General features: G+C 43.0%; 1 protein-coding gene across 20 annotated transcripts in view; it reads right to left on the bottom strand.

Annotated features, from left to right (window-relative positions):
• Positions 1-24,481, bottom strand: part of TRDN (triadin) — a 166,150-nt gene that overhangs the window by 114,611 nt on the left and 27,058 nt on the right. For all 20 annotated transcript variants that reach the window (XR_004692212.2, XR_009557338.1, XM_035109215.2 and 17 more), the window contains 6 exons: positions 21,705-21,842; positions 18,940-18,969; positions 16,488-16,517; positions 4,081-4,140; positions 3,359-3,418; positions 328-450 (listed from right to left, as the gene is read on the bottom strand). Coding sequence is in view for 18 of the 20 variants with exons in the window: in XM_035109215.2 (XP_034965106.1) it covers positions 328-450; positions 3,359-3,418; positions 4,081-4,140; positions 16,488-16,517; positions 18,940-18,969; positions 21,705-21,842 (441 nt within the window). In the remaining 2 variants the exon portion in view is untranslated. The remainder of the gene's footprint in view (positions 1-327; positions 451-3,358; positions 3,419-4,080; positions 4,141-16,487; positions 16,518-18,939; positions 18,970-21,704; positions 21,843-24,481) is intronic.

Below are 24,481 nucleotides of genomic sequence, written 5' to 3' on the forward strand. Positions count from 1 at the left end.
GTATTGTGTTGTGTGAACCAGGTCACTGTGTTGGAATTTGGGTCATAGCAATCTTTTATTTATAGCAGCTGTGTTCCTGTGGTTAAGGTCATCACGTTATCATTATTGGTGCCCACAGGGCAAGAGCCTGGTGCAGGCATCCAGGGCCCCACTCGGCAAAATGTACAGGAGGACCACCAAGCACAGCAGGACTGGCTTACCACATTTTGAAGCCACACCCATTGTCATCTGAAGAGGGACCATTTTGCTCACTCACAATAATTTCTCCTGTGCAGAAGTACATGGGCAAGTATGCACTGCAGCTAAGTCCCTCAACTAACCACTTACCTTTAGAGATTTCCCTTTTCCCAGGTTTTTCTACTTTCTCTGGCTTTTCAGGTTTCTTAGCTTTCTCTGGCTTCTCGGGTCTCTCAGGCTTCTCTGGCTTTTCAGGTTTCTCTTTGGGAATTGCTAGAAATAATAACACCAATATATTCATGTATCTGAAATATACATATAAAATATTTTATTACATACATTCATTTATATGAGATATACATACAGGTATATCTTAGAGGGGAACACCAAAGAATGGTGTCTAACTTGAAAACACACACTCATAGGACCTGTGATGTCTAACACATTGAGGAAAAGTGACTTGCAGTACAATCATAAGCATTTTTATTCCAGAAACTAATGCACATGACGACATGTACACCTGCACCCTCCCTCTGCCTTACACATACACAAGCACACACACAGATGGACAGACACACACTCTCATGGGTGTGCAAACAGACACAACGTGCTAACTACAATATTGTAATTTAATGTTGTGAACTGCCCTGAGTTCCACAGATGAAGGGTGGTATACAGATTGAGTTATTTGTTTGTTTGTTTAACAACTCCCTCACTTGCCTTCGCTCTCATTCAGTTCCCCAATCAGCTGTTGAGACAGTGTCTGTGAGGGCCACAGGAAGTAGGTTGCCCTCGTGTGTTTTATAAATCTAACCTATTCTGCATTGGTGGTGGTGGTTGTCATTAGAAATTAGTTTAGCTTCAAGATGGTGAATTAGCAACAATGTTTCTTTAGTAAGTGTATCTTTTCAGGGAAATCTGCATTTTCAAACACTGCTAGCTCATGGCCTGCCACACAGAATTACAGTGGTACCTCGGTTTAAGTACACAATTGGTTCCGGAAGTCTGTACTTAACCTGAAGCGAACTTTCCCATTGAAAGTAATGGAAAGTGGATTAATCCATTCCAGACGGGTCCACAGAGTACTTAAACTGAAGCGTATTTAACCTGAAGCAAACTTTCCCACTGAAAGTAATGGAAAGTGGATTCATCTGTTCCAGACGGGTCCGCGGAGTACTTAAACTGAAAGTACTCAAACCAAGGCGTACTTAAACTGTGGTATGACTGTAACACCCACAGACAGCCACTAGCTTACACTGATATTGCTGCTGTTCCACCCCCACCCCAATTTTGGCATTAAAGACATTTTAAAATCTTCAGAAACTGCTTGGGAAAATGCTTCCTCAGCAAGATTTTCCTGATAAAAATAACTTTCCTTTGAACTTTAGCAATATTCCTTATCACAAGAGAATGACTGGTGAGGGAGGAGTCTGATGAATTTGGGATTTTAGGCAGCCCTTTCTCCCTTCTTGCAAAAGCTTCTGGCAGACAGCAGAGGACAGTTGTTGCATTATTCTCACCCTGCCTTGAGAATAAACTCTCAGATCCTAGATTTAGTTCTTCAGAGAATAGTAACAATGCACCATCAATTTATAATGAGACAATAAGAACGTGCATGGAGCTTCCAGAAATAAAACAATGGAGGGGGCACTGTAATGGCAACAAAGGGAGAAAGAGGTCCTTAAATAAAAAAGGATGCTTCTTTTTTTGAGAAGCTTTCTTCCTTTGCCTGCAGGAGCTTCCAAAACTCACCCCATCACAATCCATCATTTACATCCTCTCCTGTATCTCCAAGCCATCACCTAAGAGCATTTACACCACCACTAACCCAGCATGACACTCTCTCCTCCATGACCCTTTCTGAACCCCTTCTCCTGGTTCCATCCTTCAAGCCTGAATACAACCACCACCATAGCACTCCTTCTCCCACTCCCCACGCTCATTAACAATTGCCTGTTCTGGGCTCTGAAGTGCCACTTTAACATCCTAATTTTTGTTACTTGTGACTTCAGGGACACTGAATCTAGTGGGTGGTAGTGGGTGAAAGGTGAAGAACCACTGACTTTCTTTATTTTGAAAGTCATGCTGAAGCCCCGGTGCGCTTCCATGGCCTTGCCCTGGAGAATATGTCACCAATCCAAGCGATGTCAAAATGTTTAATCATCCCTAGAATTTGAAGTCTCCTATTTTGGCAGCACCTGCCACTCTCAGATAAGCACATAGCCTTTAGCCACGGCTCTTTCTGCGTCCTTATGAGGAAGTGGTGGTCACTGTTGTCCTACAATCCGAGATTAGCATATTGTGCTGTGAGGATGCTGCCAAGGCTCACCAGGCAGGCCTGGCAAACTAATTAGAACAATCCCTTATCCTATATTTGGTGGCAGGAAAAGAGATTTGCTCATCATGCCAATACATTCTGCACTTATCCACACACACACACACACCCTGTTTACCCAGCTAATTGGTTGCACCAAGGAGACCTCGATGCTGTGTAATTCTTTTTGAAACATCTTTGATGGCAAACTGTGTTAATGTTACTGGTCAGTGTAAGTGCAAAACGAATGGTTTTGGAATTGGTCCTCTCCATCATAGTAAATGTTTCCGTTTTGGTTTGCACCATGGTTGATTTTAAGCCAGCCTGATATTTGTTTATTTATTTTTGCCCATAGCAAGTTTTTAGTTCAGCCTCCGAAAGACTGCTCTGCAACACAGCAAAAGGTCACGCTGTGTTCTCACTGCAGCTGCTTCTGTCTTCACGGGAGACTGAAGGAGGCAAGATATTTTGCAGTGCTCTCCAATGCCTTATGAACACAAGTGTCTGCAATGAAGATTAGCACCTATGCATTTTGCCTCATATATCTGGTTCTACAGGAGCTAGAGACTTGCTTTTCAAGCATAAAAATAAAAGCACAGATTCCTGGCCAGCCAATGAAGCTAACAGGCACTTAATGCTGGGTTAGCAAGTCATATGACTGAGCTGAATGGGCTTAGAGTGCAGTCTAATATCCATTAGGGTCAGCTCATCTGGCCAAGTCCCCACTGAGCTAAATGACCTACTGACTGATGGGTAAGGCTTTTCACTCCAAGAGCAGATATTTGTGTGTTTTCAGCTGTTTCTGATGAGTTCTGCACATTCTTATAAACAGAACACACTTGGAATAAAATACATAGAAATCATCACCTTTGGGTGGAGGCTTCTTTTCAATTTTCTCTTGCTTTACAGGCTTGTCTGTCTGGATTTCTGGAAGCAAAACACCAGTTAGTTCCTGGAAAGCAATTTTAAAAGTACATTGGAAAAACAACAGTGCTAGTTAGCTAGTGCACTGAATATTTGAAATTATTACCATTCTTATTTTGTTTCCAAAAAGTATACCCTACTTTTTTCCATCCACAAAGATACTGCTCAAAGAGGTTTGCAAATATAAATGCAACAATGATCCAATCATTAAAATACAAATCATGAAGACAGTGAAAATGGCCACAAAAAGTAAAACACAGAAAAACACAACCACTACATGAAGCAGCAGGATAATTCAACAGCTTGCTTAAGAAGGAATGCTTTCAACTGTTGGCAGAACATAATTAAGGAGGAAGATGTCCCAACAAATTAATAGGGGGACAGACAGAGAACTTGACATACAGAGCACCAGCATAAAAAAAGCCCCTTTGCATGTTGCAACCAATCTTGACTCAGGTTGCACACACAAAGGGTGCAACCGCCTATCATAAAGGATGGGCAGATTCACAGAAGAGGAGGTAGTCCTCCAGGTAGCCTGGTTACTTGAAGCCCAGTTTAGAACTTTATTGCTAATATCCAGCACCTTTAACTGCACTCGGAAATGCACTGGAAACAGAAAAAAGGGAGGAGAACATACCCATAATAATTTAAATAGAAATTATTACCTTTGGGTGGTGGCTTCTTTTCAGTTTTCTCTGGTTTTTCGGACTTATCTATGTGGATTTCTGGAAGCAAAACATCACTTAGTTATTGAAAGAGATACTATTGTCGCAGGAGGGCAGTGGAAAAAATATGTCAAAAACACATCAAAGTTACCTAGCTTAGAAATGAAACATTTGAAATAGAATATATATTGCCTAGACACAACAGTGTTCTTGATAGTGTTGCTGTTTTCAAAATCCATTATTTATTCCATGGGGGCGGGGAGGAACAGTAGTGGCTCACTCTGTAGGGTCGAGCTAACAAGGAACAGGAAGGGGCAAAGCCACTTACTAGGACAGGGAAGGGCAAGGCAGTGGAAAGGTAGAGGATGCACAGATGCTCCTCAGAGCCAATCCAATGCCCTGACTGGCACATCCACACACCACACTGCCAGTAGCGGTGTGTGGTGGGGGTGGACCCCCCCGGGTGTCATCCTGAGGTGAGTGACATTCGGCACACTGCCTGCCCGTGACTCCCAAGCCTATCCTGACTCCTGAGCTGTCAAAATGAAGGGGGAAGACTGCCAGCAAAGCGGCGCAGCTCCCCCTTTCCCCTGATGGCTCAGGGTAGAGTCCTAAGCCGTCGGGGGAAAGGGGGAGCTGCACCGCTTTGCCAGCGGTCTTCCCCCTTTGTTTTGACAGCTCAGGAGTTGGGGGAGAGTCGCACAGGCGGGCAGCTAGCCCCGCTGGGACACACACGGCTAGCCCCTGGGATGTGCGCAGCTAGCCCCACCCCTGGGTGCACAGCATGTGCGCCGCTCCGGGTACTGGTACATGTAGCTCCGCCTCTGCACCCTGCCATCTCACACGCCCACCCAGTAAACAAATATATATATTTTTTGATGAATTTATTGTTTCCTTCCTTCCTTTAAATTTGCAAAATGGTGCAAGGATGAAATTGTGTGTTAGTGCAACTGAGCAAGACCTCTTGCCTCATGAGTCTTTAGCAGTGATTTGCTCTTTGCTCCCCACCAGACATTTTTCAGGTGCAGTTTCTTTTGAGCTCCCTGTTGTTTTTTATATTCAGGGCTATGCATGTAGAACAGACTCCATTGCAAGTGACTGTCAATGAGTTTTATGGGGCCATGTTCACAGGGGGCAACCTGTGCCAGAGAAGAGACAAATTTCTTTGCCACTCCTAAGAGTCCTGATGTTCTTGGGAAAAGGTACTGATTTAAACCCACTACCACATTTGGGTTGCTGATACAACCTGACTGCTACTCAGTGGGGTCAGTTTTATAGCAGAAAAACAGCAACCCTAAAGAATTTGTAACATTTAAGGGGGGGGAGAAATCACATCCCCCCATTCAGCCTCCTTTCAGTGCCTTTTTTTAAACAGCATCTGCTTTATTCTCTATGACAAATAGCTTTAATTTTCTGCTAATCACATCATATCATTTTTTGCTGAGTTGCCAAAGCAGTTGTATTCTCATAGAAGACTTGCATGGCCAGTTGAAAGGATGCAATTTATCTCTATCAGAGAGGCATATTGTTAATAAATCCTAAATATTATGAATTCATGTTTAGAAAACTGACAGAATCCAGCAGCAGCAACGATAATCTCAGTCACCAAGGCAACCATCCTGATTCTCTATAAGATGACAGTACAGTTTATTAAATTATTGTGAGAGAGTATGTTTTTTTAAAGAAGTATTTCATTGCTAAATTTTCATTAGCTACCAAGAAAATCCGGAGGGGGGGGGGTCCACAGCTTTCTTTCTACACTGCTGGTTTCACAGCAGTTTAGTATTTTATTTCCTTGATTGTGGATATCACCTTTTCTGATAATAGAAAGATACACATCACCTGTAGGCAAATAATTATTTTATATTCTCTAAGATGAAAAGTCAATAACCTGTTCAACTACAATTTTAAAATATTGAGGAGATATGTTTCTATAAAAGTTTAGCAGATCAGCATAGCCTTGCACTGCTCCATTTGGAATTCCCAAGCCACGGCACAGATTTTACAGATTATGATATGAAATTGTTTTCCACATATACACTGTGGTATTTATTCAGACTGAGTATTCTCCCTGCATTATTGCCCAGGCTTAAACCACAATAGCAAGAAAATGCTTGTGTGCAAGCTAGATACATAGATATGTTTCATGTATAATCACACAAAAAGTATGGTTCAGCCAAAGTTCAGCACTAATCTCATCCACATGCCACAGTAAGACATAAATTGTGATGGGTCTTACTTCTTTCCATCCTGCTCTCCTGGCTTGCACTTGGGAGAAAAGAAACCATGATCCCTGACTCAGCATTACATCTGAACCAGGATTTGTTTCACTCCCAATAAACAATTATCTATAGCCAATGTTTGGGTTTTATATATATATACTGTATAGCTTTCTGATCATGATTTGTTGGACCCAAACCAAACATTAGCTCAGATTCAGTTGTAATATGAACATAAGGTAGGATCCAAAATTGCATGGGCAAACTTCCACTTGTGCAACAAAACCATACATTCTTCTCCTTCCGCCTGTAGACCCCATGTGCCACCAGATGTTCTCCAGAGTGCCGCCCAATCCCCCAGAACAGCTTTTAAGGGCATGTGGTAGCTGCAGGGGGCAGGTGAACTTCTGTTGCACAATAAGTTTGTTCTGCTCACACATAGGCAGAATTAGATACAATCCATGGTTTGCTTCTCCCCAGCTTGGTGCATTCATGGTAAACCATTAATTATGTTTCACTGTGTTGTGTGAACTGAGCCACAGTAAAGTTCCTCCAAGCAACAGTAGAATTTCAACTACTTAAAAGCACCTGAGATCTATGGATATAGGGCAGCATGCAAAATCAGTCATTCAATCAGTTAATTAATAACTCTCCCACTGAGATCAATGGAACTCAAAAGCACAAACATTGCTTGGAATATTCCAGTTTTTGCGATTCAAAATCCTGGAAGATTAGAGTTTGATTTCAAATGATGAAATATAATCTTATATTGACCAGCTCCTGCACCAATATAACATGAACTCTTTAATTTTAAAGCTCATATTTAAGCATTTGGGGGTGAATTCCGACAGCAATATGTCTGTCTTGATTCCTTTATGTCTAATGCATATACCAATATAGGAAAAGGCAGAAAGAATAAAGCCTATATTATAGAAGTAGTTTGGCAAGCAGTGATCAGAATAATTTTAGCTAAGCATTGTTCCTCTCCTCTGACTGCAAAAGTGTTGGGCTCAGTGAGTGGGAAATAACATCTTTAGCAATCTAATTAGCTAGATCCTTTTGTAGTTTTAACCACAGATTAACAAGGGTTTATCTCTATGCTGGCTTGCTGCTTTGAAGTCCTATTTTCTGTCAATTCAGGATGCTAACTGTCCCATACTGATGTCTGCCAACCATACAAATTAGAAAAGGACATCAGATTTTGCCTTCTGACATCCAAGGCCCCATTCACCTGTCCTGTTGACATTTTGCTGCTGCCTTCTGAACCACCTTTGTTGCCATCACTGTTCTCGTCCCCTCGGTCTTCCAGTTCAGTCTTTTCAACATCTTCAGGGGTGTTTATCAAATGGATAGTGAATGAACACAAGGTGCAACACAACACTCATGTACTAGGCATAGAAAGTCAACTTCTGCTGACTTCTACAGTATATGAAAAAAAGCATTGGCAATCAGCCAATGTACATTCTGGATTCAGAGCAAGCAAACAGCAGGAGATAGAGGGCATGTGAACATGCATGTTGACTGGGCACATGAAAAGCATGGAGCATCTAGAGCAAGGGTAGGCAACCTAAGGCCCGTGGGCCGGATGCGGCCCAATAACCTTCTCAATCCGGCCCGCGGATGGTCCGGGAATGAGCATGTTTTTACATGAGTAGAATTTGTCCTTTTATTTAAAATGCATCTCTGGGTTACTTGTGGGGCATAGGAATTCGTTCATATTTTTCCCCAAAATATAGTCTGGCCCACCACATGGTCTGAGGGATGGTGGACCGGCCCATGGCTGAAAAGGGTTGCTGACCCCTGATCTAGAGGATGAATAAGCATGTGTTTAGAAGATGAAGAAAAATAAAGGATGAGATTGAGAAAGAATGGGTGGTGGCAAAAATCTTTAAGAAACAGAGAAATAGCAAAAAAACTAAGACAAAGTGTGTTTGGGTAGGTGAGCAGGGTTAATTTTGTGGTCCCAGTCACAGCACCACCCTCCCCTAGGTAACGACTAAAGAAAGGTGCAATAAAATAACCCAATCAGATGATGATCTGGATTAAAATGGGCATTAAAATGTAGAAAGAATTTGGCTCAGGCATTGGGTGTATATCCATCCCAGCCTCCTTGGTGGAGGCCTGATACTTTTTCAGGGCCGTGTCAAGGATTATGGTTATCCCAGGATGCTGATCTACTAAGGTGGCTGTCCTAAGGTCACCACTGGAAGCTCTATGACCTCTCTGCCCCACACTTGGCTTCTCGATAGAGACTTCCACAAAGACCCCTCTAACAGGGTACCCTGAATACGCTTCTGGTTCAGGACAGGGGTGGTGCACCACTTCACTCAAAAGCGACTGCACTGTGGAAGACACACACAACCAGCTTTTATGATTGGCCCATTTTGAACTTAAGCTTTTGGCAGGAAGTTGCGCCCTGTGACCCTGCTGGCTGGGGAATTCCCAAGCGGCCAGTCCACCACATGTATTCTGTCTGCCAGGGATTGTAGCTGAGGGTGATGGACTGCAACCATTGCTTACCCAAGAAAGGGGTGAACGGCCATTTTGGTCATTTGAAGACACAGAATTACTTTTTTTGTGTTTATAGTTATATAAAAGAAGCCCGTCAAATCTGATGTACAGTGGGCAGATTTGCATTCATGAAACATTCATCTAAATGCCTTTTATGACTCTAAGCTATCCCCTTAAACCATAACAAATAACAGAGCACCTCAACTTCCTGTAGAAACACACAATGCAATTTCAATACAGGAATTCAAAAAGCAGATAAGTTATTGGTTTTTTGTTTTTTTTTAAAAAAAGGTTAAAGACCCCTGAGGTTGTGGCGCTCATCTCGCTTTATTAGCTGAGGGATCCGGCGTTTGTCCGCTTCCGCAGACAGTTTTTCTGGGTCATGTGGCCAGCATGACTAAGCCGCTTCTGGTGAAACCAGAGCAGTGCATGGAAACGCTGTTTACCTTCCCGCTGCAGCGGTAGCTATTTATCCACTTGCATTTTGACATGCTTTCAAACTGCTAGGTTGGCAGAAGCTGGGACTGAACAATGGGAGCTCACCCTGTCGCGGGGATTCGAACCGCCGACCTTCCAATCGGCAAGCCCAAGGCCACATTAGATATTTGAAAGGTCACCTGACATGCAGCTAATCCAGAGTCCCCACTGCAAGCTACAATCCTCCATAATAATATAATAATAATAATAATAATAATAATAATAATAATAATAATAATAAATTTTTTATTTATACCCCGCCCTCCCCAGTCAAAAACCGGGCTCAGGGCGGCCGACACCAACAGAACCACAATAAAACATAAAAACAATTAATTAAAATACAGATTAAAATACAGTATTAAAATTTAAAGTGCAGCCTCATTTCAAGTAGGCCATAAATCCAAGCCATGAGGGAGAAAAACACAGGGGTCAGGCTGAGTCTAACCCAAAGGCCAGGCGGAACAGCTCTGTCTTGCAGGCCCTGCGGAAAGATGACAAATCCCGCAGGGCCCTGGTCTCCTGGGAAAGAGCGTTCCACCAGGTTGGGGCCAGTACTGAAAAGGCCCTGGCTCTAGTAGAGGCCAATCTAGCCATCTTATGACTCGGGATCTCCAGAATATTATTATTTGTGGACCTTAAGGTCCTCCGCGGGGCATACCAGGAGAGGCGGTCCCGTAGGTACGAGGGTCCCAAGTCGCATAGGGCTTTAAAGGTCAAAACCAGCACCTTAAACCTGATCCTGTACTCCACCGGGAGCCAGTGCAGCTGGTAAAGCACTGGATGAATGTGATCCCGCGGCCGGGACCCTGTAAGGAGCCTCGCCGCGGCATTCTGCACCCGCTGGAGTTTCTGGGTCAGCTTTAAGGGCAACCCTGCGTAGAGCGAGTTACAATAGTCAAGCCTGGAGGTGATCGTCGCATGGATCACTGTGGCCAGATCGGGGCGAGAGAGGTAAGGGACCAACTGCTTGATGCGGCGGAGATGGAAAAATGCCACCTTTGCTGTGGATGCAACCTGCGCCTCCATGGAAAGGGAGGCGTCAAAGGTTATACCCAAACTCTTGACAGAAGGCGCTGGTACCAATTGAGCCCCTGCAAAAGATGGGAGTTGGCCCCCCAACCCCATGTCGCCCCGAACTAGCCAGAGGACCTCTGTCTTCGAAGGATTTAACTTCAGTCGGCTCCCACGTAGCCATCCAGCCACAGCTTCCAAGCACCTGGTGAGTGTGTCCGGGGCCAAGGCAGGGCAGCCGTCCATCAACAGATAGATCTGGGTGTCATCAGCATATTGATGACAACCCAGCCCAAAACTCCGGACAATCTGGGCAAGGGGGCGCATAAAGATATTAAAAAGCATTGGGGAAAGGATTGCGCCTTGCGGGACTCCACACACCAAGGGGTGCCGCGGCGACAACTCCCTCCCTAGCGCCACTCGCTGTCCCCGACCTGACTCAATGTGACTCAATATGATTGATTGCTTCCTTGTGTTCACTATCAGGCCATTTGGCATTCCACAAGATCCCACTGACATGATGGGAAAGCGAGATGAGCTCCGCCTTTGACTGGACTTAACTGTCCAAGGGTCCATTACCTTTACCTTTACATGCAGATGATTAGAGTTTGTGATCAGTATATGCCTTCTTACTGCTGTGCTGGACATAGTGTGCTAAAATCAAGCTGTTTGCTCTGTGTGCCACAGTAAACAAAAATACTATGGCTGGGAATCTTAACTGTTATAAAATATTTCCATTGCAGTCCTGGAACCATTATACATGCATCCTTCCCTCCCCAAATTACTTTACTTGGATCCACTGAGAAGCAAACAACCACTCTCAGGTCTTAGAAAACCCAGCAGCTCTGTGTTTACCAAAGAGATAGTTGAAATAGTCTGATTTTATGATGCATTCAAATACAAGTCTATTTTGTTTTCAGGAAGAGAGCAATACAGATTTATCATGGATTAAGGCTTTACTGCTGAGAATTTTAAGTGATTTCCCCACTGGGGTGTAGCTCTATTGAAGCCCTCAGTGATGAAAATATTAGTGCCAGCAAGTCAAACATATCCCTTCTTCTCCACAGCAGCAGGTGTTTTGATTTGAGAGATAATAGTTTTGATTATTTCTTTGTTGGGCAATAAGGCAAAAATGGGAGAACTGCATGAAAGTACCAGTACTTTTGATCCCCCAAAGGGGAACAAATATCACAACTGGAGAGAGACCTGTTGGAATGTAATGTAAAAGTGCTGTCTAAAATGCATAAAATATTATTGGAATGGGAGACAAAGGATGAGCAAGTAAAATCCTCAATGATACATTGGGCAATAGATATCGGTCATAATACAGACAGGGAAGCATGGCAAGGATTGTGGAATATGGATACAAAATTTACAGCATGTTATGGTCTAAGAGAAAATTATATGAAAATGATATACTGATGGCAGCGGTGGAGCTTCATGCTCTGCCACAGGGGGCGGAGAGCAGATGTGCTGCCCCCAGTGATGTGGCACGCGTTTTGGGGCGGGGCGCACCGTGCGCAGTGATGTTGCACACGTTTTGGGGCAGGGCGCGCTGTGCACAGTGGTGGGGCACACGTTTTGGGGCGGGCGGGCAGCGGCGATGGTGCTCCTGGGATCACGTCACTTGGGGCGCGCCACCCCCACCACCCCTATCTTCCTACACCCCTGACCGATGGTATCCAACACCAAGCAAATTGGCAAAAATGTATAAATCAAATAAGTGTTGGAAATGTAAAGAGAAAGAAGGTTCTTTTTATCATATGTGGTGGTCTTGTAGTAAGGTTAAAGCTTACTGGGAAATGATATATAATGAAATGAAAAGGATGTTTAAAATAATGTTTGTAAAAAACCCAGAAGCTTTTCTTTGAGGAATTATAGGGACAAAACTACCTAAACCATATAGAAACTTATTCATGTATGCTACTATAGTGACAATAACGTTAGTCACCCAGAAAATCCTATGGGCTTGGGATGGTTAAATTCAGAGCTAGCCTAACCATGTGGTGACATAAAACAAATGTTTCAACTGGAGCTAACAATAGTGGGCTATAGTGGCAATTAGTCTCACCAGTAGTAGCAGTCAGTGTGGAAGGGTGGCGGTGTTTTCCTGACCTGTCACTGCCATTGGATACTTACCAACAAGGGGAAGGGGCAAACATCAAGCAGGTCAGCATGGTGCACCAGCAGAAGTACTGGATTGGCTCTGCTGGCACATCTGCACTGCACCAAACTCCCTGCCACCTCATCTCTCCCTGTTACTCTCCCAGTACAGCACAGTGATCCTGGTGGCAGAAGGTCATGTAAGCGCCACCACTCTTCCATGCGGACTGCTACCAAGGCTGCATTCACAGGGCAGTTTATTCCATTTTCATGATGTTTTCCACATTATAGTAGAGTTTCCACACAATGTAAAAGCTTTTTGCTCTTCTGTTTCCTTTCTATTCTCACACCAGCAGCTACCAGAATATCTCTCTTCCCTGTACCTTCCTTAAATTCCCATCTAATAATTCTGCATAACATAATCTCAGCATGTTGCCTTCTTTTTGCCTAGGGTGCAAAAAGAGAACAGGAATTTAAGCTACACCTCCTGTTTTAATTAAGCATACTGTTTTCTTTGACGGAACATGATAATTTCTTTGCTCAGGTGTGGTCCTTTACTCTAGATGTGCTGCTATGGTACGGATGGATCCATGCTGGATTCATTTATGAAGGACATTCATTTTATGGTTTTTTTTTTGATGCCTGAAAGGTGGCCACTGATTTCAGGAAGCCTCTCCATGCACTGTTATGCACTACAAAAACAGTTATGCAATCCTGCAGTCTTCCAAAATAAAAGTGTGTATATTTTAACACAAAGTGCTTTGCAGGAAGATTCACAAAATTGTCTTCCGGTGAGCAGTAGTTAAGAGGCAGCAAGCCCCCACTGCAGTCCACGGTAAAAGCAATTCACATACAAAAAGAAGCACAGTGCCATATGGAGATATAAAGAGAAAATCAGCTAAACTCTGAAAGCACTAAATATGCAAATTGGGATATTCTTTAGAGACGAGTGAATGGAATAACTAATTACCCAAATGGTGCCAACATCAGCCATACTGGCAAACTCTATAAAACCCCACAGGTCTTGTGCTATTCTAGCGCTTGTATTTTAAGTGGCTCTGCAGCTTGAAAGAGGGATTTTGGATTTAGATAAGGACTGGTGTTTTTTGTTGGCTGGTTAAACAATTTCCATAAACATGAACATTACCAAAATGTTACTGCCACCCCTGAATATTATTTAAAGATTGTTGAAGTGAAAGGAGAATAAGAGTTTTCAGTCCTAAGCAGGTGGATAGAAAGGGGACAGCAAAATGTCAACAAAGTGACATTTACAGGTGTGTGACACATAGGCCCTGGGACTGTGCAGAGGCCGTATACTGTTAGTTTTTGTTATGAAAGCATTCGCAGTAGTCTTAATGGCATAGTAATTATATTTAACATCTCCTGCCTTACACACAAAGGCACTTTTTAACAGAGCAAAAGACCGGAGGTGTGACCCTGATCCAGGGATGGGGAACTTGAGAGACATATTTCTTCTTGGGCAACCTCCCAGATGGCAAAAGTGGATGTGGTCAGACACACAGCGCTTTCCATCCTCCATCCAGGCAAGCATTATTATCACAGGACACATTCTAGCCAGGTATTATCACAGGACACATTCTAGCCAGGTAAGATCACTAGAGGAGGACCCAGAGCAGGCCTAACAAGAGGGGTAGCAGAACAGGCCAGATAGAGAGGATTCACATCGCAGACCACATTCATCCTCTAGGTCTGGGATTCTCCCAGGGGCTCTTGCGTGGCCCTAGCCCCTTGTCAGGGGTACGGACAAAAGCATGGCGAGCCCCTGGATTCACCCGTGCAGCAGCAGCAATGGAGGTCCAGGCACAGCCAATCCTAACCCCTCCACCAACCAATTTTTAACCAATGCCTAACCGCAACCTTACAAGTTGTGACGATTTGCTACGCAGTGGGTGAAAACCAAGTGGCACCAGTCAATCAGCCAAATGGAAAAATTCCTACCAGGCCCCTGCCCCCAAAGCAGACGACCCCATGACAGGCATAGCAAGGTCAAACACAAAAGCCTAATTAAAGGGAGGGTGGGCAGGTAATCCGATGCACACAGCGAAAGAGAAGGCCCAATGCTGCGTGCAAAGAATATGGGCTGTCCATCAAAATTGCAACATAGAAATCTCCCCAACAACCCAGAAGAAACCAATCACAGTCATGGCCATCTAGACGATCCTGCCCAGCAATAGAGGGGTGACTTGCCAGACCCCACCGCAACACATGCTCTCCATGAGAGAACCCGCTTTGTGGTCATTAACCAACTCCAGGAATTACATTTGCTACTTGTTTTGGGAAAGAGTTAATTTCCAGACCTTTGCCTAGGCTTTTTGGTTTATGGAAATAAAAAATGTTGGAGATACAAAACACCCACTGGAAAAAGTTATCTGCTCTTGAAGTTCTTTTTTATTAAAATTGCTGGATATGTTGCTCAAGCAGGAAGCTCCATATTCACCTCCAAGCATTTTGATGTGTCACAATATGTGGAAATGTTATTATTATAGCTGTGGGCAGGGGTGGGGTGGGTGTTATACCTTAACATTTGGTGGAACTGACTGCCATTCTTCATGCATTTACATCTTGATGATTTCAAAGAGTAATGGTAATGGGGTAATGGATTCCAATGGATAATGGATTTCATGAATCCATAGCACTTAATTTTTAAAAAGGTCTTTGGTCAATATTTATTTTTACTTTGGGATAGCAGTGTCAGGGTCTAAATGGCATCTCCTTATTTATAGCACAGCCCTATGCAAGTTTACCCAGAAGCAATTCCCACTGAGCTGAGTGAGACTTAGTACCTGGGAAGTTAGGCGGCCTGATACAATAGGTATTAGAACACTGCAATATTTAAAAGAAATTCCAATAAATAACTAGTGACTGTAACAAGCTTTTAAGCAGTAGACAAAGCCTGCATGTGGCCATAACTTTATCTAGTTCGATATCTAGTTCTTTCTAACATCATTTATCTCCTAAAAATTATAACGAGTGAGCCACACACCAAGTGATGGGAATGTGTAGGAAAATATGATGGAGTTTGTGGGTGACTGTCAACCCCACAACCTCTCTTCCCAGCAGGTTTTGGCCCACTTTTATTTCCCTTGTTCCTCTCCCCCTCCACAATGGTTCTCCATTGTCTGCCTCATCAGATCAGTCTCCTTCTTTGGAGGTCTTTAAGCAGAGGCTTGACAGGCATATGTCAAGAATACTTTGATGGTTTTTCCTACTTGGCAGGGGGTTGGACTGGATGGCCCTTGTGGTCTCTTCCAACTCCATGATTCTTTGATTCTTGCCTTTTCCCACCTCCTATTCCAGCTGTGGCCTTTCCATTTGAAGTCAGCCACCAATGTATATTCAAATATAAGCATATAGATGAACTGTAGCTGGGTTAGAGGTAGATAGCCCAACAAAATTTGACTTTGCCTCCTGGCCCATTTTCTTGACCTTTACGTCCTGCAACTTGTCACCTCCCCCCTCCTTTTTACTGCCCTTGCCACCTGATAGGCCAAATTAAATATATTATAGCCATTTTGAAATTTGCAGAATAGGCCAATTTAACAATTGCTGTTTAGAATGCTTGGCCATGCAAAAATGGATATACTGGTTGATGATGTCAAACTGCCCTTTAACTCGGCTCCTAACAGTTTTAACAGTTCTCTCTCAGGCAAAATCTCACGTTATCCAGATATGTTATATCCACTCTACCAATGTTATCTTTCTGAAGGTACAGGTAGGTAGCCGTGTTGGTCTGAGTCGAAACAAAATTAAAAAATTCCTTCAGTAGCACCTTAAAGACCAACTCAGTTTTTATTTTGGTATGAGCTTTCGTGTGCATGCACACTTCTTCAGATACACTGAAACAGAAGTAAGGGTCTGGTTACTTCTGTATAAATAAAATAAAATAAAAACTTAGTTGGTCTTTAAGGTGCTACTGAAGGAATTTTTTAATTTTGTTTCTGAAGGTAGTTCTCTTTCCCATGGCAGTTCAGCAGTGATAAGCCTGGGAAAGAAGTCCTCTCATTTATGAACATCTGAAATTTTGTGGTAGAAGATGAAACTAAACTAGCTTTGAAATTTGCTTACCTTTCTTTTTCACTGGTGGTTGGATTCCTTCTAAAGAGAGAGAGAGAGAAAACACATAAAGTTAGGTTAGTTTGCAGTTTAGATATATTTCAATAAACTATTCTTCTGTGTTCCAGTCATAAGCTGTTCATGTAAAAATAAGTTATATTGGATCCACTTCTGTATGGATAGAGGATGAGGCTATGTATTAGTGGCTACCTTGTATATCTGAGATACTATGCTGAGAATCACAAGCAGGAGATGGCTATTGCTCTCACGTTCTCCACAGGCATTTGGTTGGCCACTGTGAGATCAGGATGCTAGACTGGATGAGCCTTTGGTTTCACCTAGAAGGGATCTTCTTATGTAGGGTCAGGGTGCTAATTGCCAGTGCTTTCTCTTTTACCATTAAGCATTGCTTTAGTATTAGTATCTCTGAGACAGTGAGATAGGAACCGATACCTGATCACAGAAAAATATACAAGAATGTATTAGAAGTTGGCTAGACAATAAAACAGGGATGGGAAACCTGTGTCCCTCCAACTGTTGTTGAACTCCAACTCCCACCAGCCCCTGCCAGCATGGGCAATGGTCAAGGATGGGAATAGTAGTCCAGCAACATCTGGGGGAAGGGCACATATTCACCACCCCACCTGCTATAAATGAAGGCCCTATCCACCTATCTCAGCTCTACATTCCCATCTAGGAGGGAAAAATGCAGAAATCAGAATGGCTCCCCTTGTGATCATAGCTCTCCTGTCTGAAGTTTTCACGATGGCAGGAGCTGAGCCACCATAGCTCTGCTACACTCTCACGTGTCACTTGAACTCTCATCATTGGCTGATTCTTCCTACCTCATTCTCACTTTCTCTTAGCTCAACAGATTCAATATATTACATTACTCCTCTTCTGTGCCTTAAATAGTTGTGTAGGAGGGAGATCTTCAGGAAGCTGATATTTTCCTGTCATAGTACTTCAGGAGAAGTGACACTTGTTATGTTATATGCTGTGTTATAGGGTTAGATTCAGACTCGCCTTCCATTCACAGAAGAAGGACTGAGATCCAGCAGAGGCTCCTGCTGTTCTTGAGGGTCTCCCAACCCCCCCCAGTAGTTTTGTTTGTTTGTTTGTTTGTTTGTTTGTTTGTTTGTTTTGAGGATCCAGTGGGCTGCAGGGTAAAGAGGGGAATTGGTGAATATTCCTCCCTCCTTTTCTTCCAGCAGAGCATGGGTAGAGTTCTGGATCAAGCCCACAGTTTATTTCTTTGCTGATATTCAGCTAAAAAAAGGGGGGGGTTGTGTATATTCAAAATTCAAACATACAGCAAACTATCCTTCATACTACTTATTTTCCTTCTGTATAACAACAAGAAGAGCAGAAGGCGTGTCCTCTGTTGATTCTGGCAACCCTGTTTCCTTTCCATCCCTGCTCAGTACAGTATATTGTACAGTATTGTGTTCTTCAATCTTGGATCCCCCTATCTCGGGTCTTTTACTGCAACTCACATAATCCTCAGCCAGCTTAGCCAGTGGTCAGGGGTGGTAGGAGCTCCAGTCCAACTACATCTAGGAACCCAATAATATTGCACTGTATCAAGGCCAGGTATAAGTTTTGAATGATAGCACAGGCACATTTTTGTGCTAATTTCTGTACCATTTAAATTGTCCCTCTTCAGCACTCAGTAGGGTGTCCTGTAATATCAGGGACCAAGGCTGTTAGTGCCAATAGGAGGCTGTTCAATCTGATCAAAAACTGATCAGGAACCTTTAAGGGCAGACTTTCCCAAATCAAAATGTGGGTTAGTTTTCATTTCATTCTAGTCTCCCCTCTGTTCTGTAAAGATAACAAGTCCTGACTATTTGAGCAATGAGTTCCCAAGTATTTCTGCCATGCTCTTTTGCCTGTCAGTCTGTGTATTTGACTTTGGGAAACAATCTCTCATTTTTTTTCCTGCTTCTTTGGGGCTTATTGCCTATAACAGCTGGAAAATAGGCAGAATCCAATATGCTTTTTCCTAATACAGTGAAGGGGGTGGAGGGAATCTGCTCTTGAATTTATAAATGCCAGGCTGCTAAAGATATGGGAACTCTGCCAGAAAAAACAAACAAACAGAGCAGTCTAATTCAGGTGTTGTTATTGCAGGTTAGCATTGCATAGGATGCTCTGAAAATGAACTCTAGTTGCAAACCCTTTGGAGCTTAGCAGCTTGTGTGCATGTATTGTCTCCATTAAGCAGTATCCCTTTGACACTCACATTCAACAGTCCAGCTTGATACTCGGTGTGCACAGCACAGGAACAAACTATCCTGCATGCCATGCAAATGATTTTAATCTACAGAGAGGATGCTCAATTAATGGAAAGATGTATGTAATTAGCAATAAGCATTGGCAGCATACAGCTGCATTGTTCCTGCCTAATACCAATCTAATCTAACACAACATGTGACCTTTTATAAAGATGAGCAAAACCAACCTTTTATTTTCAAGGAAGGCGCCACTTCACCTAAACCAAGAGAGAAAAGAATAACCAGATGAATAGCAGCATAATCAGATATTAGCAATATATATATAACTCCATCTGGGTTATCTTCATATTTAAATGCACTCATTGTACAATGAAAATAGAAAGATTGAGAGATTTTTATTCTGATGCTTCTATTTTCATATGTAGATCAGGGAATTTGTAGCTTTTTTGGCTCACACATAATGAGAGGCTTAATGGGAGTTTGAACATTATACCCATGTGGGTCAAGATACATGTGGGTCACATACACTGGAGCTGCCTCCCACAATTTCCTATTCCAATTGCACTCTTTGTGCTCCCCCAAAGGTACCACTCCCCCAACTCAGGTGGGGTGAAGTTGGATGAAGGGACTGCAAAATTCCCTACATTTTTTGGATCCCAAAGAGAACATTAATGCCTTGATAACTTGAAATGTGAAACTGCAAGAACTAGTCATCGTGTATTGAGTCATCACATATTTCCTCCTAAATTTAGAATTACCATAATCCAAACAGACCATATCCTTTTTAGAAGTTAGAACAAAACAAAAACTAAAATAAAAATGTATTCCATGCTAACTCTTAAACAGTATAGGATCTCTTTCAGGTTCAGGGCTTGATAAAGTTAATCTCCCAATCTAGATTTTTTAGGAGAAGTGGTGCATAATGTCAAGTTCTGAAAATCCTAAAAGTAGCCCTGAAGTTATTGTTCTTATCTGTCTTGGTTTTGATAAATTATGATGGGCTTTCTGTAATGTTCACGTTTCCCTTTGCAAGTATGTTTGCATTATTGAATTACCTTTGTGTTTATTTCATGATTTATACAAGGTATGCTTTACCCCAGAAGCAATTTCTGAGATTAGACCAGAGCCCCAAAAGCCTATTGTGGATGCATTCAAAACTAAAAAATTAAAAATTCTATTTCAAGTTTGTCAAGGATTATACTGAGGAACTGCAGAAGTAAACCACAGAATAGGGTCTAGTGTCAGAAAGACCTGCTGGTTTGTTGTTGTTGTTGTTGTTGCTGCTGCTGCTGCTGCTATTTAGTCATTGAGTCATGTCCGACTTCGTGAACCCATGGACCAGAGCACGCCAGGTTAGTATTCACATGTAATTCTTATCTAAGAGCTTTGTGGTGGGAAAAACTGGGTACTACTACTACTTCCAACTGACAAATCTTTGGAGTAACCCATTTTTTAAAATTCCAGCTGGATTTTAACTGTATTTCTTTTGAAGAGTGTTTTCTGAAGCTACAAAGCAATGATGACTAGAATCACAGAATTGTAGAGTTGGAAGGTACCATGAGGGTCATTTAGTCCAACCCCCTGCAATGCAGGAATCCTTTGCTCAATGTGGGGCTCAAACCCATGACCCTGAGATTAAGAATCTTATGTTCTACTGACTGAATAACAGGCATTACATACGTCACCTGTGACCCAAGTACCTATCCACTACAAAACTGATTATCTTTTGATGTTCCATTAACAGAGTGTCACAGTTGACTGAAGTCAGGGGTAATGTATTTTAATTACTGTGAGGGACAGGGGATACCGGGAGGTCCCTCCCATCTTAAGTACCAGCTCATCGCCAAGCGCTGGGGAAAGCAGGGAGAGTTCCGCCTCAAGCGGAGACTCAGGAAGTGGTGACCGAGGCTCCGGCAAGGTAGCGGAGCCCATGCACAAGGTGGGACAGGAAGGGGGGAGCAAGGGGGGAAGGCCGATCCCGCCAACCCCGGAATTACGCAAGAAACGTCGTGGGAGGAGATTAGGTCTTCCCAAACTTCTTTGCTGGAAGAAAACGCGCCAACCTCCATTCGGAGGTACTGACACCTGACTGACAACATGTATATAGATCGCTCCGAGCACTGTAAATAATCAGCACTTAATAAAAGCCTAAAAGGACAATGCTGTGAGGAGTCGTTACTCTAGAGTAGCCGCATTTGCATCTCTGACAATTACAATCCTAAAACAACAGAAATACTAGCCTACAGAGGCTTTTGATTATTTTGCCCAAGTTGCTGGCTATGCTTACCTGCATTGCAGGAGTTTTTTAAGTGAAATAAAAAAGGTTTTAAAAAGTGCTAGTTATGTGCTAAGGAGTTCCATTAGGGTGCAGGAGCCAACAGATATCAGCTTTTTACTTTTTCTGTTTAAGTAGCCCCTGTCACATTGCAACAAAATAATCAAAAGCCTCTTTGGGCTTGCAGTTAGTTGTGCAGTTTCCCTGGATTCCAGCCAGTGTATATATTGCCTAGACCACAGGTAGTGCATTAGAACTCAACCACTATTGTCAGTTTCAGCCACAATGCCAACTACTGCTCAATATCAAATACGGGGTTGGTCTTAGAATTCTAATGCATCCAGTGCCGATTCATTGCTCAAAGGGTATACAAATTTAAGTAGAGAGACTTGGGAATAATTGCTACTGTTCCTTGAAGTTAATTCTTTGGCTGTATGCTTGCATTGTACTTTTCCAGTTTTTGTATAATCTAGCACAACTAGAGTAAAAATAAGGGAAACATTGTAATCCTGGCCTCCTTTCCATAATTGGAGTATTAAATACTATACAAGAGCTATTCAAAAGAGAGGCCAGCTGTGAGGCTATAGTGGTCATTTGATGAATTCTTGCCTCTTAGCTATCTATTTTGCTTGACCCTACTGGACGGCAGGATAAGAATGCAGCTGTACAAAACCAATCACTTGAAAACATCAGAACATGCCTCTGGTTAAAGAATACCTCTTTCGCTCTCATCTTCATCTTCAAATATGAGGTCGGTCAATAATGAAAGAAAGCCATACACCCAGTCTGTTGTATCTTCCACTGCACCATGTACGAGTCTCAGTGGATCAGTGGTGAGCTTGTTTACAGATTGTCCTGAATGCAAAATATAAAGAAGATTAAGATAAAGAACATTAATTTAACTGACTGATTGATAGCCTTTCAATTAAAAAAGATGAATTCTCTAAAAAGTTGACTTTGATGAAGCAATCCTAAATGTGTGGGTGCCTTTTCTTTTGTAGACAACAGTTGTGATCCACAAAAATGTGAGCATATTTAAGGGCACCAATAATTTGCCCCTGGCCAGATATGCTAAATACACAGGCAGATTGTTGCCTACCTGATACCACAGACCCTGTTTAGGATCAGGAAGGGTATATTTAAAAAGTGGAGTGCCCTAACAAATAATCTAGTTACCATAGTCTATATGACGACTTTACTGCCTTAGCTCAGTCCCTATAACCTCAGGGTAGCTAAGATCAGAAGTCACGTTAGTCTAAACCCAATTGGCTTGTTGCTGAATTAGCGATTCTGCCATCGCAGCTCAACCTTTAACAGATATTCTTCTTCAGTCCTCCAGGAAACAAACTTTCTTGCTTCCCATTCCACAGATGGATACAACCCGAACCAATTTGCTGTTTATTAAAATGGCACATAGATTCTATTTGCACTTCTTCAGAGAACCAAAGCTTTGGCCTAGAGGCAGCCTGTCTATGTATCTGGCATAGACTGGAGCAAACCATTGTTATGCTTCCAGTGTTTGTACAATACTGTAGAAAACACATGGAATGAAAAATAAAATATAATGAAAAATAAAATCTGATTAAGAGAATTGTAAGTCAGCTGTGATACAACTGTGCAAAGGGAGTTGCCTGCAGAAGGCAGAACTGTGGTAAACAAAAGGGGAATAGTGCTAGGAATGGTGTGTGATATACATACATACATACATACACAATCCTGGGTGTCCAGGTTGGTAGGTCAGCAATAAAACAATAAATCACCCAAGGCTAGTGAAGTTAACTATTCAAGGGAACAAATCACAGCTCAGGCCTTGCCCTAATGAAGCATTTGCGAGGACTGAAGGTTCCCCACCTTCCCTCCGCTCTCTAAGGCTCCTCCCCTGGTTCCTTCCCCAGCAGCCTTAGGCTTTGCCTTCTTGCCTCTTGTTCCTCTGCCCTCTTCATTTCTCTGTGTGTGCTGGGATACCAGAAGGGAGGAGAGCTGGGTGCAGCAGGATGAAAAGTCTTCTTCCACAGCCTGCCTACACTCAGCTTCTGAGTCTGCACTGCTCCCTGCCACCACCTCTTCCTGCTCATTAAACACTGTAGCCTCCTCTGCTCCTGACACCTCCTCCTCCCAGTCTGCTCGCTCTTCTCCCTCTGACCACTCACAGTCGTCCCACCACAAATCCCCTGGCTCTGAGCCTTCTTCCCTTGGGGGTTCCCTAAAGGGCTCCCCAGCTTGTGCCTCTCACAACTACTCTGCATTTAGACAGTTCATGACAATGGGTCACCTGTCTTCTGCTAACACAACCAGTGCAATCAAGGTGTATATGCAGACTCTTATTCATCCCTCTTAATAATGTGCTTGTAATAGACTATATTGTAATGTGCTTGTAATAGACAAGGAGCCTTGGGCTGCCCTGAAAATCAATCAAGCCCACTGAGTGCTCAAAAACCTTTGACGTTTGAAAGGAGCATTCAATTCATATCGCCCTATTGATGCATTTACTCACCCAAAGTGGTGGTGGTGGTGGGGTTTCACTGAAGTGATGGGGTGATGGATTGGGGTAGCAGGTGGGAAATGATTTTGAAGGTGAAGTCTGTAGGGCCTCTCCTCTTTCAAGCAAATTACAAAGGCAAAGTCATTTACAGATAGGGATCACAGGGATTGCAGTTCAGCTCCATGATGCCCCAACAGCCGAAGACACAGCCAAAATCACTTATCAGAAGGAGGAGAGGGGTGTATCTACATCACTTGCTACCTCATCCCATTTCAACATGGTTATTCTTCCCATCTCCTTGCCCTTGGGAGAGGGGAACAAGGTAGCAGATGATGCAGGGCTTGGAGCAAAAGCAGAACTGAAGTTGGGAGGCAGCTCAGTGTTTGTTGTGTGCCTGCCTTGATTCAAAAATTCAAGCAGGAGTGTTGAATTTTCATACCCACCTCTAGTTTTTAGCCTTACCAATGCTTATTGTTAATTTATTATTATTACAGTATCATCATCATCATCATCATCATCATGCTGCTCAAGGAAGGTAACCAAGTGCAATAGAAAAGAGGGCGTCGGCAACTGCAGCTCTTCTTACATTTGTAGCACTATGGACGTACTCTGGGGAGACACCTGCCAAAATGCCCCCATATGCTGCAATAAGTTGCACATGGGATTGCCTTCAAAAACAGCTCAGAATTTCTAGCTGGATAAAAATTGGGCTACTGGAGCTGGCTGATGAAAAACATTCAACTAGTACTTTTCCACCTACACTTCCTAACAGTCCATTTCCAGACTCATTTCAAAGTGCTCGTGTTGCTCTTTAAACCCCTAAACAGCTTTGTCCAAAGTACCTCAAATACTGTCACCTTCCTGGACTCTTAGGTCATCTGCAGAGGTCCTTCTCAGGCTCTCCCCACCATTTAAGGTCCCGTTTGGTGGGGGTGGCCCCTTGTTTCTAGAATGCCTTCCCTAGATAGGCTCCCCTTGCACCTACTTTATGATCCTCCACAGCACAGGTCTT

Source organism: Zootoca vivipara, chromosome 3 (assembly GCF_963506605.1).
Source record: "Zootoca vivipara chromosome 3, rZooViv1.1, whole genome shotgun sequence".
NCBI classification, from domain to species: domain Eukaryota; kingdom Metazoa; phylum Chordata; class Lepidosauria; order Squamata; family Lacertidae; genus Zootoca; species Zootoca vivipara.